At 42.1% G+C, this 18901-nt stretch overlaps 1 protein-coding gene across 6 annotated transcripts in view; it reads left to right on the top strand.

Annotated features, from left to right (window-relative positions):
* Positions 1 to 18901, top strand: part of mef2aa (myocyte enhancer factor 2aa) — a 64594-nt gene that overhangs the window by 8298 nt on the left and 37395 nt on the right. For all 6 annotated transcript variants that reach the window (XM_038705368.1, XM_038705373.1, XM_038705370.1 and 3 more), the window contains exon 2: positions 13462 to 13675. In XM_038705368.1, the coding sequence (XP_038561296.1) occupies positions 13622 to 13675 (54 nt within the window). In that variant the 5' untranslated portion in view covers positions 13462 to 13621. The remainder of the gene's footprint in view (positions 1 to 13461; positions 13676 to 18901) is intronic.

Raw genomic sequence — 18901 nt, 5'->3', positions numbered from 1 at the left:
CTTTTTACTTAGTTTAGTCACTATGCCATACTTGAACTGCTGTTTTTTTAAGATTTACTCTCAACATTACTCAAGATAGAAAAAGGTGGTGTGATAATACTCACTCAGCTTTCTCTCTGACAAAACAAAAGCATCTTAGTAACATGATTAATTGTTTATTGGAGCTCTATCATCAATATGGAGATTCCAGCGTTTTCCTGTGAGACCTGGAGGTTGGATGCAGAATCTTGAGCCTGGCAGATAATGTTTTAGACCGCAGTAAACTGAAGACTGTCGTCTGTAGACTAAAGAGAGAAGACTTGTGCTGCTTTTTTTTTGGTAAACAAATAGTTGTACATCAAACCAATAATCAGACCTAAACTATGAATTTTAAGCAGAAAACTTTTGATCATTTGATGAAATTTTGATTTCAGGTCAAGAGACACACTTTGTTAATTGTTTTTTTTTTTCTGAGTTTGATTAATGCTAAATAGGTCACGGTTGGCCATTGGTTAGCACTGCTACCTCACCTCATGGAGGTCCTGTGTTCAGTTCCTGGCCCTCTTTCTGTGTGACGTCTGCTGTGATCATGAGCCACCGGTATGTGTGTGGACTAGCACAGGGTGTCACACAACACCAACTTGCTAAATACTGCTTACCTTTTGGCATGGAGTGGTTGATTCAAAAGGAAATTTCATTTAAACTTTAAAATAAAGTGCACACACTTCATACAAATTTCAAATAGCCACAATGGCTGCTATAAAAACATATAGCTCTTAAATTAAATAACTGTATTTCACCCGCTGTTAGATACTCTGCTGAGAGTCTGCAATATTGTTTAGGCCCTCTAATAGCCTGATGTAAGCTCAGAGGGTGAATGTATTACCCGCTGAGGCACTGTTTGTATAGCAAGACAGCTAGCAGTGACCTTTCAACTGTCCTGCCCTTGACTGAGACCTCTGGTAGTAAGCCACCCTGTTTGGCTCACTCAGCACATGTGCTGCTGAGCAGGGCAGAGCAGCTTAAGGCTGCGCCGTCTTTTCCTGTCTCTCCCCTGCTCTTCCAAACGAGGCCTGACTGGAGGTCTCTTCACCTCTTCAACCAGGAGAATCAGCAGGAAGATCCTCAAGCAGAGCCGCACTCTAAATCTGCTGTTAATCTACTTTCGCCACTATGATCCTAGTCTGTCTCTCACTCGCTGACTGAAACTCTGAATACAAACAAACCCATGGTGTTGTACACCCACAGTAGTATCCTAACATAACACCATAGTCACTTTCTGTCTTGAAAGTGTTGTGTTTTTAGCTTCTGTTTTTTTAAAGCATCATATATCATGTTGTGTTCCCTCAGTTGCAGGCTACTGTGTTAAGTTTTGACAGGCCACATTCTCAAATGAGCAGAATAGCACATGCACACAATGTGGTTTGGGAGGGTAGACTGTGGAAGCGTGCGGTGGAGCAAAGGTGATGACTTTGAGATGTCAAGTCATTTAGAACATTTCTAAGGTGCCTCCTCCTCCCTCTATTGGCTTTCTGGAGTGCAAGAAAAACCACAGTATCACACTGTGCATCATCTCAAAAGTGAGGGGGCCACACTAAGACCTGTAACCCAAACGTGCGTGTCCTGTGGTTTGGTTAGTCATTATTTTATCTTGTTTTTTTTATTGTTTACATGAAATAGACATTTCCCTGCACGGAGATGTTGTAATAGTGAGTGGATACCTGAATACTGTGGTGATATTATTAAGTTGAATCATGTATTGAGAAAAAAAAATTGTAGTTGAAAAGGAAGTTAAGAAAGACATCTCTTTGCTGAGTTGCATTTTAACTGAATTTTAATGAGACTCTGAAAAAAACATAAATCAAAGGAATATATTATAATCTAATTTACTAGATCAAAAGATCTCCCATGATTGCTAATATACCCCACTGTATTGAATTCCTGATGTTCTACTGTAGATCTTAAAAAGCATTTCTCACTGGAGATTTAAATTCTCTGGCTTTGTATAGAGTCGATTAACTAGAAGCATCACAAATAGACAAACAATTGAACAATGCACAAAGTAAACATACTTCAAAGTCTGGTAAGCTCTGTGTGATGAAGCTGTTTACTGTGTTGTTACAGACTGCTTAAATAGGTTCAGCTACAGCCTTTACCACCATTTAATGTAGCCTCCCATTATGTTAAACAAGAAAAAGTAGAGTCCATGGAAAACAATTTATCAGTGGCTGGTGTAGTAAATACAGCTGTGACCTGGGTCTCCTACAGCGAGCACATCGACTACAAGTCCAGTAGCTGTTGAAAGGAAGAGTTGGATCTCCTGCAGCTGAACCGGCCCTGTGGCCTCCCAAGCTGCAGGAAGGAGGTCTGGCCTGTGATATCCTTGTTTTTCTGTTTGTCTGAGAAGCCCTGTGAACCAGGACAGCTTGGGGGGGATGTGATTCCTCCCATTATTCTGAAGCACACATCAGCCATATGAACAGGGAAGGGAAGTGGCCCAGCTCACTCTGCTCCCTGGAAGCTGCTCCAGTTCACTGTGGGGCCCTGACTTGTAGTTCAAAGTTGTCTTCCTCTCTTGTTGGGGCTGGGCTCCAGCAGCATGAAAACCGCTATGCCTTATCCATGCTCTTTTTAAGCTGGTTTCCAAACCAAATACAGTTGTTGTTGTTGTTGTGTGCAGATTCAGGATGGTGAGAATGTCTTTTTGACCTTTCCCACTTTATGGGAAGTGTAAGCCTGATCAAGTATCACTTTTACAAGCCACAATATCATCTCTAGGCTTTTACAGTTCAGATGGCATCTTTCTTAAGTGGACACAATTTCAAAATATTTGCACTCTGGTAGGCCATATTTGTTGTAAGTTAAATCTAATCTTTTGAAATCAAGGGCATTCAGAATTCAGAGTTTTGTCATTGCATCTCCAGTCTCTAGGTCCCAGCTCTATATAGTGTGACTGTGATTGTGAGTGAGGTGTTGAGTCTGCCCGCTGTTTGTGCGTCTGCCCGTCTGTCCTCTCCCTTTCTCCCAGTCCACTTTCCATCTGTGTGTTGTGGGCCAAAATCTAGTTGAAAATGGTGTAGTGTTTCCACCAGTGAGCCGTTGCCAGCCTGTATATTCTTGTCAGACTGTGTTGTTCTTGATTTTGTTTCCCTCCTCCCCTCAACCTCTGTCGGCCCAACTGCCGGGGGTGTTCACAACGTATATAGGGGTTGAGGGGGGCATACATCATCAGCTGCTGGCCCTGGGACTCAGGACCAGAGGCTATCACCAAACAGTTTGACTGAAAAGATTCCTGGAGAGGCGAGCAGCAGCAAGGCCTGTGGGGGACTCTTTCCCTTTCTCTGTCTGTCTCCCTTTCTCTCTATCACACTATTTGCACACAGTGTTCATGTGACAGCTAGCACACATCCTCTGATTTTGAGAAACTGTGGGTCATAGCTGCAGAAATACCCCTTAGATTATTTGCTCTGTGAATGCCGTTCATTGATGTCAATAGATTTTCAAATGGAGATAGACATGAGAAAAAGTCTTTCAGATTGAAGTCAGTTTTCCAACTTGTGTCAGTGATAAACAAATGATGATATGCCTTGCACCTTTTTTGTCCCATCTGCCCTGTGGAAATTTCAGGAATAGTCTGCTATTGAAACATGCTGTTTACGGTTAAAACACATCATTCACAAAGCAGACTGATTATTCAAAGTGAAAACTGTCTCTCAGTGTGATGTTACAGAAATCTCACAACATAAAAACCTGCGACAGACATTCACAAACCCAGATGTTAGACACTTTCCAGTCACACTGTATTTTCAGGAATTGAGTTGAGCAGTTGCTTTATTTAAACTGTTTTAACCTGAAAATGAAACATGTGAATGACAGGCATGTGTGAGGTCATTAACAGACTAATTCTATAACATAAGATTGTAAGAAAAAAAAAATCGATGCTACTTTAGCCAGCCCCTTTCACTGATGTTATGACTCATGGCCATCCTCACTGCTCAGATTGCATAAACCTTTTATGTAATGGAACACTGTGGGAAAGAGGCATCGAGTGGAAGATAAAAATGGGAAGAGAAAATCAAATATTTATTCTGAGCTTTTTTAATTTTTTTACCATTAAAAGGAGACATTCTCTTAAGCCAGACAGTAACTATAATCCTTAACAATGTGGACTACCTGTATGTGTACCAGAAATTGTTGTCTTTCTGCAGCACTCGCTATTTTATTGTTAAATCTGCCTGCTGATCATCAAACACCAAGAGAGAATTGAATCTGGATTCTCAGTGTCTAATCTGGATCCTCAGAGTTTCCAAAGACGTGTTAAGATTGGGTAAATGTGCTGCTGTTGAAACACATTATGCATGACGTCCCTAATATCCTTACACTGTGGATTCCCCCTGGAGGAAGATCTTGGTTCATCTTTGCTGTTTACCATCTCTGAGTTGCAGCCTGCGCAACATCAAAAGGCTGCCATGGCACTTAACACAGCTCCCAGGCTTCCTGGGAGGGTGGGGGACTGTTGCTCCCTATGGTGTTGGCATTATTATTGTTCCCTGGTGAGAAGTCCATCTGATGATAGACAACCATGCAAATGGACACATGCCATCGTACCAGATCAGACTATGGCACCACACTGTAACGCTATGCAAATTTTCAAATCTAGGACCATGTATACATTAGTTTTGTTGGGCAAGTGTGTTTGTGTGTCTCTTTGTCTCTCTCCCTTAACAAAAATAGTAATTTTACCTCTCTGGTCTACCGCTGCCTCAATCAGTTAGTTTGTGTTATTGTGCAACTTTGGTGTTTTGAACCCTTTAAAACACCAAAGTCGCACAAAAACACAAACTAACAAAAACAATAAAATCAAAGGGAATACTTTCCAGCCCTGTCTCGCCTTCCCTCAATACTGGACCAATTTCAGTTTTTTTTTGTCCCAATGAGTCACATAGATACATACAAAGGAAAATAAGGCCCAGGTTGAAAAATACTGAAGTTACCCTATTAAATATTTGCTCCACCAGTTTACAGCAAGTGATCTCACAAAAACAAAACAAAAATTAATGAATTAAGAAGAAAACACCCTCAGATTTGTAACATGTAACTTTATCATCAGAAGTAAAGTGTTACACAGGGAGTGTTCATCCAGTGCTGAAAACTGATGCCATGTCAAGACACTGACTTGTTAAACTGACATACTGTCATAAGGAATGTGGGTGATGGAGGGATTTTGCCCAGAGACATTGTTTGTTAAACCAATGGCATTAATATGAAGTGAGTAATTAGCCATTAGTCTGTCAATTGCATTTTACTGATATAGCATGACATACTGTAGATTGGCTGATTAGAAATTATTTCTAGGGGTCAAGAAGTTAACCTAATAGAAAAGTTTATCAAGCTACAATAATGCTTTACTCTGTGCTACTATGAGAAATACTATAGCTTTAACACTTTTTAACTCCAGCAGGACTCTAGCCCCAGAGTGTGCCTCTCATGTATCGCTGTTATATTTGAGTCACACTTACACACCTATAGTTGTTCCGAAGGTATTTCCAGATTCCTAAAAGACTCTGCACACCATGTGGATGGAAAAATCAGTTTGCTGCACAATTTTGCAGTTTCTTAAGTTGCACTTGCATTTTAGAAATGAATGTGTCTGACCTTTTTATAAAAATTCAAGCAAAAAATAATCTGCTATGTTGTATGGAAATATATATTATTGGAAAGAAACATCAATATATGTATACCAATATACAGTATATGATTTAAAAAAATTGAGTGAGAAGTAATGTAATTTCCAGTTAACACCCCTGGTAGGTAAATAAAATGCAGAAATTTGGGAAGAGGTTAAAAAATATTTTTGCCATGCGGTGGATGAAATAGTTTCATCCAGATGGTTGTAAGAGTCTTTAAGAACTGTGGAAATACCTTAAGGACAAGTGTTGTTAAATGACCTTCAGGGGTTTTGCGCTTAATAATTATTTTACGCAAACCCGGATGCTTAGCTCTGTGACTCAGATGGAATGACGATACTTTAGAGGCACAAACTGGGGCTAGTACTTGACACTATATACCTATATACTGTGCATACATGATTCCTAAGTTGTCAAGTGCATTCATTTTTAATGAGACATAATTCATCACCCTAGCCTTGCATCAAGGAAGTTATCATCATTTTCTTTGTTCATAAAAGTTTCACTCAAATGTGCATCAAGGGATTTACCTTGAGTAGGAGAGTAGCTTTTCTACATGAAATGGATATAACTGTTAGGAGAGGGTCATCTCTTTATCCTTGAGAAACTGAGAATCCATTCATTGGCTGGGCTCGAAAACCTGACTGACGCAAATGGATCATTGGGAATAGAAGTGTCCCAGCAGTAATTATGTTACAACGCCGCTGCCGCACACTACCACAGAGGTGGGATGGGATGGGCGTGGGGTACTTCTTTTAGTCTTGTTTCCCTTACATCTTTCCACATAGTTAACACAGTCATACTGCCTTCTCTCTCTCCCACTCTCTCTGTCTGACTCTGTCTCTCTGTTGTTTTCTTGCTGTTTCTTTTTCATACACACACCTGCTATCAAACCCAAACACACGAAGTGCAGTGGAAAGTATCTGACTAACTTTCATCCTGGTCTGTTGAGTGAATGTCTTGTCCCTCTGTTGAATGACTCTTAAGTAAGGAAAAAGTTGGTAGCTGATCATGTCACCTCTTTGTCACTGTTGTCTTACTGGCCTCTAGATCTCAGCTGCCTTTGCCTTGAAGCTGAAGCAAAAAAAAAAATTGTCTGTTTCATTTTTTCCAGCTATCCAGGGCTCTGTGGCACTAAGTCAGTTAAAAAAGAACATGAAATTAATGTAATGTCAATGGCGTTTTCTCATGAAACCCCAAGGCACTTAGTCAAAGTCACCTTGCCTAGTCCTCTCATCCCCTGACAGTACTGTGAGAGCGAGATGGAGGATGTCTGTCTGGTAATACTGTCAGCGTATGATGTCCGTCATTGGTTGTTATATCCACTCATCGTCATTCGGGTTTTGTAGATTGGATACATGTCCAGTATTTATATGGAGAGTGTCATCATTTCCGTTCAGTCGGCTGTGTAACGTGGCCTACACTGAAACATTTTCTCAGTGAGAACAGGTTCATCCTACAGGGGTTTCTTTCATTTTGATGTCATTTTAGAGGTGATAAGTAGCTTTCTGTCTCCTGGTCCCTGTCTTACACACCATCCCCCAGCCCAAGCAAGGTGCTAGCAGCATGGAGGATTGTTTGAACTTGCATTGATCCATTGTGGGATTACAGCTGGGTCATTGGAGAGTTGGACTGTGCTACCAGTCATCAGGGCAGATTAACCACTTGCTGTCTGCTGGCTGCCATTTCAGTGTGGGCTGTCACTGCTGGCTTTGTGACTGTCCCCACTGTGCAGGTCACATTTTTGTATCTTACTCGATTGAGTTAGGTTCAGACTGATTTAATATGTATACGAAACATATTGCTTAATGAAATAAGATTAAAGATGCTTGACGACTGTCTTAAATGGCTATAAATCTGCAAGCAATTTAGCAACATTTACTTAATTTTACACTCCCAAGATTTTGGCCTGCAAGGTTTTCTTTTGTACTTATATGTATTTAATTTTCACCTTCAAGGTATTCTTATCGTAATAATTTTACCCTCTCCTTTAAATGTTATTGAAATCACTCTCTGGCATGAGAAATGTCACCTCAAGCAATGCTTTACAGAGGAGGGGAAGTGCTGCAGAAAGTCCATGTTTTGCAGACTGCCCCACCTCTCGCTACATTTCTCAAAGCCTCTTTTTTCACTTTTTTGTTCGCATGCCCTTGCAATAGCTCTTATTAATTATATCTCATTAGTTGCCTTGGAAACTGAGGTGAGGGAATGTATAACATGAATTCAAAGAAAGAGAGAAAGAAGAGGAAAGAACGAAAGAAAGAAAGAAAAAGAAAGAAAGAAAGAAAGGGAAAGATGGGGGAGGATTGAAAAATAGGGGATGGAGAAAATGGTTGTTGAGGGATCAGCCGTGTGTCAGATTAGCATCAGGAGACATTAACACTAGTGATGCTGCTGGGGCCGCAATCCTGCCTTTCACTGCTGGAGAGGGAGATAAGCGCACTCTCACAAAAGGGAAGAGGGAGAGAGCGTGAGAGGGCTGGCTTGCCTCCACTCCCCTCAGGCCAACAGCCCCATTTACAGGTACAACACCTCCTGATGAAAGCAAGAACAAAGAGGTGGATGTTCATTTCCTACTGCGCTGGTGTCAAGGCTCCATTGAAACAAATCGCTAAAACTGTGGGCTTAGTCTGCTTCGCTTTATGTGTTCAGTCTGCCAGAAGCTAATCACAACCCGAGCCACAGTGTTGCCACTTTGAGTTCGATACACTTTAGAACGTTGTCATGGATTATTTCACCGAATCCCCATATCAGTGCACATCAGATTACATGCATGAGGCTGTTGCATCCTATGAAAAATGTACTTCTGTCATGAACATGTTGTTTCAATGTATATTAACTTGTGTTGCGAGAGCTGTGATTCATTCTTATGTAACCGTTGGAGTGTTTGAATAACAAGGAAAAGGTCTCTGCCTACTAATTGTAAAGTGAGTGGCTGAGAGCAGCGTGTGCACGCCGTCCTGCCTGTGTAATGATCCTTCCAGTAAACATAATAAGCACACAGAGTGAAGCCACAAGAGATGAGTCTCTGTTGTTGTTTAGTCTCGGACTTTCAGTCAGGACGGTATTGAGGGGAAGGTTGTCCCCAAGGTGGTCCCTTCCTTTCTTCCTTCTCTCCATCTCTCCCCGGCTCCCTTTGACTCCCCCGCAGAGGGGCATGTAGAAGGGTCCTGAATAACAGGAAGTGGAGGGGCAGGAAGTTGAGTCTTGTCTGCCCACGGCCTGTGGTAGGATACTGAGGCTAATGCTGGCTTGCACAGGAAGTGCAACTGTCACGGCTATGCTCAAGACTTTGGCTGCTGTCCATCACCTTCAAAGAAGTAGAGGCATGGTTGCTTCTTTTACAAAAGTCAGATAGGATGGATTTTTGAATAACCTTTATTGTGTTCTTTTTTATTTGTACATTTGAGACGTGGCCTGGAAAAGATTATAGTGGAATAGATTTAGTTGATACAGTTTTGTTATGTTTACTTTTTACTATTATACTGTACAAAAGAACACTGGCCTTATTTTTTGTTCATTAGCTAAACCCTGCAACATAAATCTATGTAATTTTAAGATACCTTTTATATAGGACAGTGGAGGAAGTAATGCCTCAAGTTTGTGTGGAGTGAACACAGGCTCTAGGACGTGCTGGATCCAGTAATTACACAGGGAATAGAGCATATTTTATTGATTGTGAAAGGGCCAGGCCTGTCACCAAGCCTCCCAGTGTCTCCATGGTCTGTCTTAAGGGAGGAGGAAGCAGACTGGCTGTCCTGTCACTTGACCAGTCTTACACGTCGTCATGAAGGACCAAAGCGGCTCTGGTCAGAAACGATTGTAATGGTTAGTTACTTTTATAGGTACTGCGTATTCCAAAACGTGTATGTGTGTTTAACAGAAGGTATAGTAAGGCATGGACTTGTCCTGTTAGTCATATTGACTTTCTGTCAAGCTGATGTAGTCGTTCCTATGACGACATATTCTCTGCACATTGATTTATGTGTTACAAATGTTTGGTAAGCAACTTTCAGTAGATTGCTGGATTGGTTTATATCAAAATGGACCAGGTGTATCATATCAAGGTCTTTTAAAAGAGTATGTGATGCAATGCTGATATACAATGTGCTGCTTTGTAAGTACAAACTAAAGGTAGACAGACTTTTATACACCAACGTGCATTTTAAACTTGTAGAACTTTTACTTATATTGTTTAGAGGGTTTCTGAAATTACAACATTACAATGTATCAACAACAGACAGACCATCAAGTTTTGTCTTATAGATGCAACATGATGTTTCTCAAGCTATCAAGCTCCATGTTTCGAAAAACGATATTTTAGCTAACCACGCTTGTCACTTTTGGTTTCGCAGAAAAGGCCGGCCACTGTCTTCACATTAAAATGCATTTACTATGCAGCACATGCAGGAAGTGGCAAAGTATCAGTGGCAGCTTAAGCACGTTAACTTACTGCTGTAATGAATGGAGTGGAGCAGAAAACTGTATGGTGTTTGGCCGATACCCGATTTGCTTAACAAGTTCAGTGTCGGCACCTGTACCAATCCATCAAATCAGAATGAAGCATCTCTAAAGACTATTATACTGCCTGTCATTATTTTCAGAATTCTATATTTGACTTACTGAGGTGGGACTTCTGCAGTAGAGTTTACATTGAATACACAAGTATTTATTGAGGCGGACACATAGCCTTGTGTTGGCCTGCTCCTGCTTCCAGGCTCAGATTGCCCCCTTTCCTTTTCTCTTTTTATTTTTATCTCTTCATCTCTGTTTCTTACACACGCACGCACGCGCACGCACACACACACGCACACACGCACACACACGCGCGCGCGCACACACACACACACACACACACACACACACACACACACACACACACAAAGACCACATGATTTGGCCACAAACAGACACTTTGTCCTGTTCTAACACTCAAGAGAAGTCAGAGTGTCACGCACAAACATGTCCGCTACAGTACAGGCATTGTCCTCTTTTGTAATCTGACCATCTTCTGACATGTCTAGTAGTGCAGGCTGAAAATTTCCCACTTAGTTCTGGAGATTGAAATTGTGTTATTTGATCCACAGTGAAGTATGTTCTGATGTGATCAACCGCAGCATTGGATTAGAGTGATCATTCAAGGTTTTGTCAGCAAGATGTTTTTGCTTTCTACAAACTTTTGATGAATATGGACACTAAGTTGGGACAGTGGCACACCTGCAGTCTGAAGGCCCTCTCAGCTTGTCATTTCGTATCTGTGTAAGAGAAATGTCATGACACAGTCTATTATGCCTCTAGACTTGAACTGTCCTACCGTGACAGTTCCTCTGTATAAAGAGAGGAAAGGATGTGCGCACGTGTGTGTATGTGTGAGTGTCTAGATTCTTTCTGATGCACAGTTTCACTGATTTTTTTTTAAATGAGCAGGACTGCAGCATTTTGGAGGAGCATATTGTTCTTTTAGATGGGGCACACTTCTTACACCCATGTGACATCAATGAACACAATCATATGTGCAAAGAACAGAACTTGCTGTGGTCAGTTCAAACCAGCTTCAACAGATGATTACAGATTAGTCCACCTCAGAAAGGTTCCTCTAAGTCAACAGCAAATTCACACATTATTGCACGGAGACAACTGTACAATACTGTTAACTAGTGCATCAAAATTCAGAGGCAGAAAATAAACTTTTTTAACATCACATACTGCACTCACAGAGTGAGAAAACCATTATCTTCTAAACTCTCTCAGACAAAATACACCACAGTTACCATTTGTCCGTCAACTTCATCACTTGCCTGTTCTGCAGAAAGCATTAAACTTATTTGTATAACCAAAACTCAATTTGACATTCCTTCTTAATGAAAGAGACAAAGAATCACATCAAATGTCTGTAATGTCCAGCATACCACCCATTCCAGTAAATTCATGGAGGGCTTTAATATTAAATAAACACAATGAATAGTTATGGAATAATCAGTTTTTGCAATACTATAGCTTTCAGGGTGGCTCAGGTATGTATTTGGGAGAGGTGATCCCCCCGACCTCCCTCTACTTCGAATGCTGCTCTGTCCATGTATGTGTGTGTGAAATGGTGAATGAAGAAATGAAGAAGAACATCGTCATTCTCCCTGGCCTGTTGTGATGTGGTTTGGGGAAATTCTTTGTGGGGGTTTAGGTGGTTAGTTTCCTGGCTCAGACAGCCGTGCGTGGGTAGTTAGCGAGGTGATCTCAGTCAAGTTTGCCTACAGTGGAGCGCCGATTCAGACAGCCAGACACCATAATGCCAGTCCATCTGTAACCCATAATGACTGTGTGCCACTGGAACTGGTCATTTTCATTTTCACTGCCAATTCGGCCCCTGGCTTCCTCGCCTCACAACTGCTGACTGCATCTAATGGCCTGAGTTGTTAACCTTTCTACATTTGTACTCATAGGGGAAATGTAGTTGTTTAGACAGTTTCTATTTGCTGGGTGTAAGTGATGGATGCACCTCCAGGGAGGGGGGCTATATCTCTTCTTGCAGAGAAGCAGAGTCAGGACAGAGTTAGATGTTCCCTGGGGAACAGTGTGGTCTGAACCACTGGCCAGGTTAGAAGCTCATGTGGGAATTTACCCCCACTCTCTGTCAACCCCAGACTGGGTGCTCTCTTAATCATCTAATAAGAGCAAAGCTGGCATCATTGTGGGTCAGCTCAGGAAGAGTAAGGAAATGTTGTGGTTCTGTTTCTGCAGGCAGGGAAAGGAAATTTTTTTTTAATTAAGGTAAATTAGCTTGGTAAAACATCAAAAGATATAGAGATTAAAGTGTTGTTGCAGTACTTAAAGCTAGGTAACATTGGAAAAACTATCAAGAGACAGCTAGATTTGAAAGTATCCAATGGAAAAAGTCCCACCTTACTCCCCCAAAACACATTTTCATGTGCAATGAGTGCATGGGCAGAGTGCATGCAGTTAGTCAGGTAGGCAGCTGGGCTTATTACAGGCCTGCAACAGCCACAGAAACTGGATTTGTTTTGTTTTTTGATTGCTGTTGGGATGTAAAGAGAATTTCAACAAACAAAAGACTTTTCTGAAATGCATTACCTACCGCAGCTTTTAAAGCAAAATAGTTTGGGAAATACACTTATTCCTTTTCTTACAGAGAGTTAAGGGAGATGATTTATAACACTCTCATGTCTGTACGGTAGAAATGAAGCTACAGCCAGCAGCCGGTTATCTTAGCTTAGCAGAAAGACTGGAAACATAGAGAAACAGCTAGCCTTGCTCTGTCCAAAGGTAACAAACTCCACCTACCAACAGTAGTCACTAATTAACGTTATATCCCTTTGCCAGGCTAGCTGATACCCCTGTTTCCAGTGTTCATGCTAAGCTAAGCTAACCGGCTGCTGGCTGTAGCCTGTCTTTAATCTACAGATGAGAGTGGTATCATTATTCTCATCTAACTCTTCAGAAAGCAATTTGCATATTTCCCTATTCCTTTAAAATATTAACTTTTAACTTCTATATTATTGTGTGAATGTACAGATTTAATCCTGTACACTTACAACAATACAATAAAACTAGTAAGTGAGTCTTGTATAGCTGCTGCACTCTAAGTGTGAAGCATCTTTCATTGACTCCAGCTGTGGTTCAAGTGCAGCAGCAGAGGAGATAAGTGTATGCCGTGTGGGTCTCATACTTTCTGAATGTGCTAGAGAACAGAAAACAGAGCCCTCCAGTGCTTTGAAGTGCCTAAGGAGACGTTGTTGAGTGTCAAGCTAACCCCCCCACTTGTTTTTTTGTCCTTTTGCAGATTGTGGTGTGGTCTGTCGAAGAGCGTATTGCGAAGAAAGCGAGAAATAGCGTGTACAAGAAGAGAGACTGTTGCACGATGTGCTAGGAGAGTGGGGGAAGAAATCGTGTTGTTTTTCTGATATTGTTGAGGTGTCAGAGAATCCGGACAGGACGCAGCCATGGGGCGGAAGAAGATACAGATCACCAGGATCATGGATGAGAGGAACAGACAGGTCAGTATCTATCTATCTATCTACCTATCTATCTACCAACCCATTCATTCATAAAGTTTAAATAAAATAGTATGTGATGGTACAGTGGATAACACACATGCCTTTGGTGTGAGAGACTCGGGTTCAATTCCCCACTGTGACATTTCCAGTAGTGTGTTCCTGAGCAAGACACTTAACCCCTAGGTGCTCCAGAGGCATACGACCTCTAACATATGTCGCTTTTGAATAAATGTTGTATTAGCTTATTTTACAATAAAATTTTATATATAGTATATGCTACTGTATACTTCATTTGTGTCTGAGAAAAAAAACCTGTACCTGTCTAAAGGTTACAGTCGTCTTCTATTTTCCTTTCTGCCTTGGACCAGAGTTCAGCAGCTGTCATGGTGTGCATGGATCTAAACAGACATACCTCCCTTCCCAAAGTCCCAGCCAGCTGAACAGGGACCATGACATTTCTTTGTCAGTGCGGTCGTATTTACAGACATGATTCCCCTGCCACCCTGCAATTTCAGCCAGAGAAGTTGATGAGGCAGCAGGAGCGCTGGGCTGCAGCAGGGGCCTCATGGCGTGGGAGTGAACTGGGGGTAGCAAGAGGCACAGCGGGCCGCCTGTAGCCTCCCCACACTGTAGGGCTTGTCCCCTGGCCTGGCAGTATGGCTGGGCTCCTTCGCTGTAGCCCTGTGTTTGCAGCTGTTTGGTAGTAATTAGGAGCAGCCACTGCACCGCAGCACCCTCTCATTTGCAGGGTGGGTCAGCAGGACACACAGCACCCTTCTCTGCCTTGGCTACACTGGTCCCAGCTAGCCGCAGAGAGGGAGAGAGCTGGAATTCACTCTGTCTGCTCACGTTAAATATAAACTCCTAAACAGCAAAACACTGTACAAAACAGTCCTCGTTTGTTTGAAACAAGAATAACAGGCTTGGATATCTATAGCAGGAAGGTTGAGTCCATTTTGTTTTTAGCTATGCTCCCTTTGATTTAAGAGCTAAGTTGAGGAAGCGTGAGCGCAGTGTTTGACGAATTATACCAATTAATGAAGATGCGTAGGTCTCCCATAGCCAAATAGATTGCATCTTGTTAACACACCCTCAAAATATAATTTGCATTCCTTCACAGGTGTAACCACTTTTTGCTGTGCACACAGAAATATAATGGTGGTATTGCTTCCTCTCCTGAGGGTATTAACATGATATGGTGCTAGCCAATCAGTACTCTAACTGTGTCTCTGTCTGTTACTGTGAGACTAGCAGTTCAGCCAAGTGCAAAACAAAAATCCACACTGCGGGCCAATTATAAGTGTAACACCTGGCTCTGGTTGGGATCCAAGCACGACGGCAGGAGAGGAATCACCCCTGGCTCATTGCTCCTATCTACGCTATATGCAATGACCTGTGACATCAGGGAATAAAAGAAAGAGAGCAAATTACATGAAAACAGGTTGTCAACTGTTCACTAGGTGGGCGAGTTAAACCTTCAGATGAACCATTCTTAATACTGCAAATATGAAGGGAGCGAGGGAAGACATTTTTCTGTATTGTTTCACAGAAAAGGGGAGCTGCAGAGACATTGCATATTATTAATGTGTCTCCCTAAGTCGAGCATTTGCATCAGATCTGAAATGTCTCACTGTATAATTTGTGAGAAAGTTTATCAGCAGAACACAGGCACTTCAGTTTGCATTTAGTTGGTTTTAGCTGGCTCAGCAGAGAATCTGCTGTGACAATAGGCCGCCGTGCTAAAATAAAGCTTTGGTGTAAAGTGATGTATGTGTGTGTATCTTTCTCCATTTTTTTTCCTATGGACTATGAAGCGCAGAGTGCCATCTCCCTGGAGCATGCTCCTAACCAAGGGGGGATAGCCATTAGCATATGGTCCCCATTGTCAGGAGACAATTTGAATCTTTATCTATGGCGCTCTGCTGCTAGCTATCCATACTCATAGCATTAAAATTCCTTAAGTGGGCTAATTAGATAATATTACATATACAGGATGTTGTGTGGGGACATCAGGGACTCCCTTGCATTATCACTGCAAGAGCTTTAGAAGGGCCGTTAACCTTTCAGGATTTATATCACAGAGTGTGGCAAAGGCTGAGAAGGTCTAGACAGGTCTAGACAGAGTTTAGACAGGCAGTGAACTTAGGAGAGGTTTTTTTTTATTGTGCTTCAAGTCATTACTTACAGTGAATAATGACAATACATCTTCATACTTCAGAGTAATTAGGTGTATTATGTAAAAATGACAGGTAAGATAAGATAGCAATTAAAATATTGTGCTGTTGTTGCATGCATCATGTTTAAGTAAGATCTTTTTTGTGCAGCTTTATGTTCACATAATATGTATGTCTGCTGTGTGGCCCCGCAGAGGTGTACAGAATGAGACAGGAAGGCAGCAGATGTCCCATCATGCATACTGTAGGATGGTAAAGAGCCCATTCATGTGCATGTCAGTGATGGTCCTAAACACACACAGCGGCGCAGTCATCAGCCAGACTGACATGCTGATTGCAAATGAATGCTAGATAACAACCAGACAACAGCAACGCCCTGTTTGATTCTCTTCATTTACCGTATTCACAGCAATTATTTTGAGTCGCAGAGACAATTTTTGAGACATTTATTATACACTGTTATCCTATAACCTTTTAAAATAGAGGAGTATCTGTTTAACGTGACAGGTTTGGAACTCATGAACTGCGCAAAATAACAACAACAGAGCCAGTGGCGCTTAATGAACATTTTCTGGGTCTTTCACCTACTTCTCAGAGCAGCTGTCATGGCGTGTGCGGATCTACATGGGGAAAGATGGTAGAGAAGGGAAGGTACACATTAGTCTTGTAAGTTAGTGTAGAGAACGTGGTGGTGTAGCCTAGTGAGCGGTGTCTAGTGACGTCCTCTGGATGCCATTAAGCAGGCTCACTGGGGGTAATTGCCCAAGTCATTAAAAGTTTGATGATTTTGCTGCTGGGTGGAGGGTTGCCTGCCCTTGCTGTGGCTCATTTTGGATTTTGCTCTGGCACATCAGATGCCTGTAGGCACAGAGCAGCTCTCTCTCTCTCTGTTTCTCTCTGTCTGTCTCTCTCTCTCTCTCTCTCTGTCTCTGTCTCTGTCTCTCTCTCTCTCTCTCTGTCTCTGTCTCTCTCTCTCTCTCTCTCTCTCTCTCTCTCTCTCTCTCTCTCTCTCTCTCTCTCTCTCACTTTCTCTCCACTGAGCGGCACATTGCATACCTCCCATTTTTCAGCTTTCACCAATTCCTGAAGTTCTGAGCGGTTTTTCTGACAGGTAAAGAGCTTGTTGATAGACCATGGACAGAACAGAGGAACACACAGCCAGCACATATATTATCATTGTTCAAAATGATCTGTAGTTTCCACATAACTGCGCTGAAACAGCAAAACATAAAGTTGGGTGATGGTGATTGTGTTTTGCTCTTGAGTGTTACAGAAAGGGTGTACCTTGTAAAGCATCACTAAAATGCTCACACTTGTAGATGATGCAGAATTATTTACCATTTTATCAACACAGCACACTCTTATTACAATGACAGTTTTAAATGAATTTAACAAACCAGTTATATCATTCTTGTTATAGAGATATTTCTAGGAAACCTACTTACGTTTGTTAACTAGCATGTCATCCCATCCACTAAACAGGATCAGTCATGGCTACTGTAGGTTTCAAGGTCAGTCCCACCCAGTGGACGAAGCCTTTGCACTCTCAGTTGTCCACATGGGGATCCTGGGGCTGTCCTCTCTCCCAGCGAGAGTTGATCCAGGCAGACAGTTGTGGTGGCTCTGGCCTGTCTCCCAGGCCAGCAGCCACAGGGCCTGGGTCACTCTGCCAGCTGGTGCCAGACCTCTCTGACTCTCAAGCTCGCTCTCATGTCTGCTATGGGGGCCGTCAGAGGTGACATGAGGTTCTAATAAGGCCGCTAGCTCCTCAACCCTCGGAAGGTGTTAGTGACTCAGGCATCTCCTGCCATGCCCCAGTCACAGCTGCACTCTGAGTCCCAGATGTCTTGTTTGTCATCTTGGCACCTCTGCCTGAGGACAGACATTGATAGACCTTATGATTGACACATCAGTTCTGTGTGGAGGTGGATGTCGGGTTTGTTGTAGCATATGTCATTATATACCATACATTTTTTTGTGACAGGGTCTGTATTGTGAAGGGCGGCATGGTGCTGCAGTGGTTAGCACTCACTCAAGAAGGTCGCGGGTTCAAACCCCAGGTGCCCTGGCCTTTCTGTGTGGACTAGTTTGCATGTTCTCCCCGTGTCTGCAGACTAGGTTAATTGGTGACCCTAAATTGCCCTTAGGTGTGAGCGTGGATGGTTGTTTGTCTATGTGTGGCCCTGCGATGGACTGGCGACCTGTCCAGGGTGTACCCTGCCTTTTGCCCGATGTCAGCTGGTATTGGCTCCAGCCCCCCCGCGACCCTGTACGCAGGATAAGCAGTTGACGATGGATGGATGGTCTGTATTGTGGATGATGAAAACAATAAAACTAAAATTTTATATAGGTGTAAAGCATGGGTGACAGGCACACATGTATGTGCTGTAGATTTTAGATGCATTTGTTCTAGCACAGATGCTACACATATATGGTTGCATTTGGCACACATTGGTTATCAATTAAAAAAAAAATCTGGTAACTTTGCTCAGCATGTTAACCAACCCAACCAGTTAATTTCAAAAAAGCGTATAGAACTAGTGAGCCCAGTTTCTCCAAAAGGCAAATTTGGTTGTTGCATGCTTGTCTCTGCTGAATAACCACATTTCTACAGAAACACCTCTCATAGTGCAGCTTTTTAGAGCCCTGGTGACTTGAAAGTAAAACATGTTAAACTCACACCCAAAAGTATAGAAAATATGCATATAAGAAGTGAATTACCAAACTCCACTAAAGCTCGGTTAAAACAGGTAATGATGTAGGGGTACTTGACAAGAAGTTGGAAATGTGATCATCTTGACATTGTGAGAGCTTCTTAAAAGGTCAGGGTTTTCAGCCTGCCACAGTCTAAATGAAATGCTAGTATATTAACTGATCTGGCTCATATTGTGTGAGCTGGTATAATGACCTTATCAAAAGCAGAGAAAGTTGGAATCACTCCAGTTTACTGGATATTTAAGTGTGTCCTCCCTTCTATTTTGCCCTGACATTTGATTTCTCAGAACAGCTGTAAGATGCCCTGGTGTAGTAGTAAAACAAAGCTTTACAATAA

Source organism: Micropterus salmoides, unplaced genomic scaffold (assembly GCF_014851395.1).
Source record: "Micropterus salmoides isolate LMB-PRFRI ecotype aquatic unplaced genomic scaffold, ASM1485139v1 Ms_hic_scaffold_8, whole genome shotgun sequence".
Taxonomy (NCBI): Eukaryota; Metazoa; Chordata; class Actinopteri; order Centrarchiformes; family Centrarchidae; genus Micropterus; species Micropterus salmoides.
The sequence above is the reverse complement of the archived record's forward strand: the minus strand, read 5'-3'. Positions and strand labels throughout refer to the sequence as shown.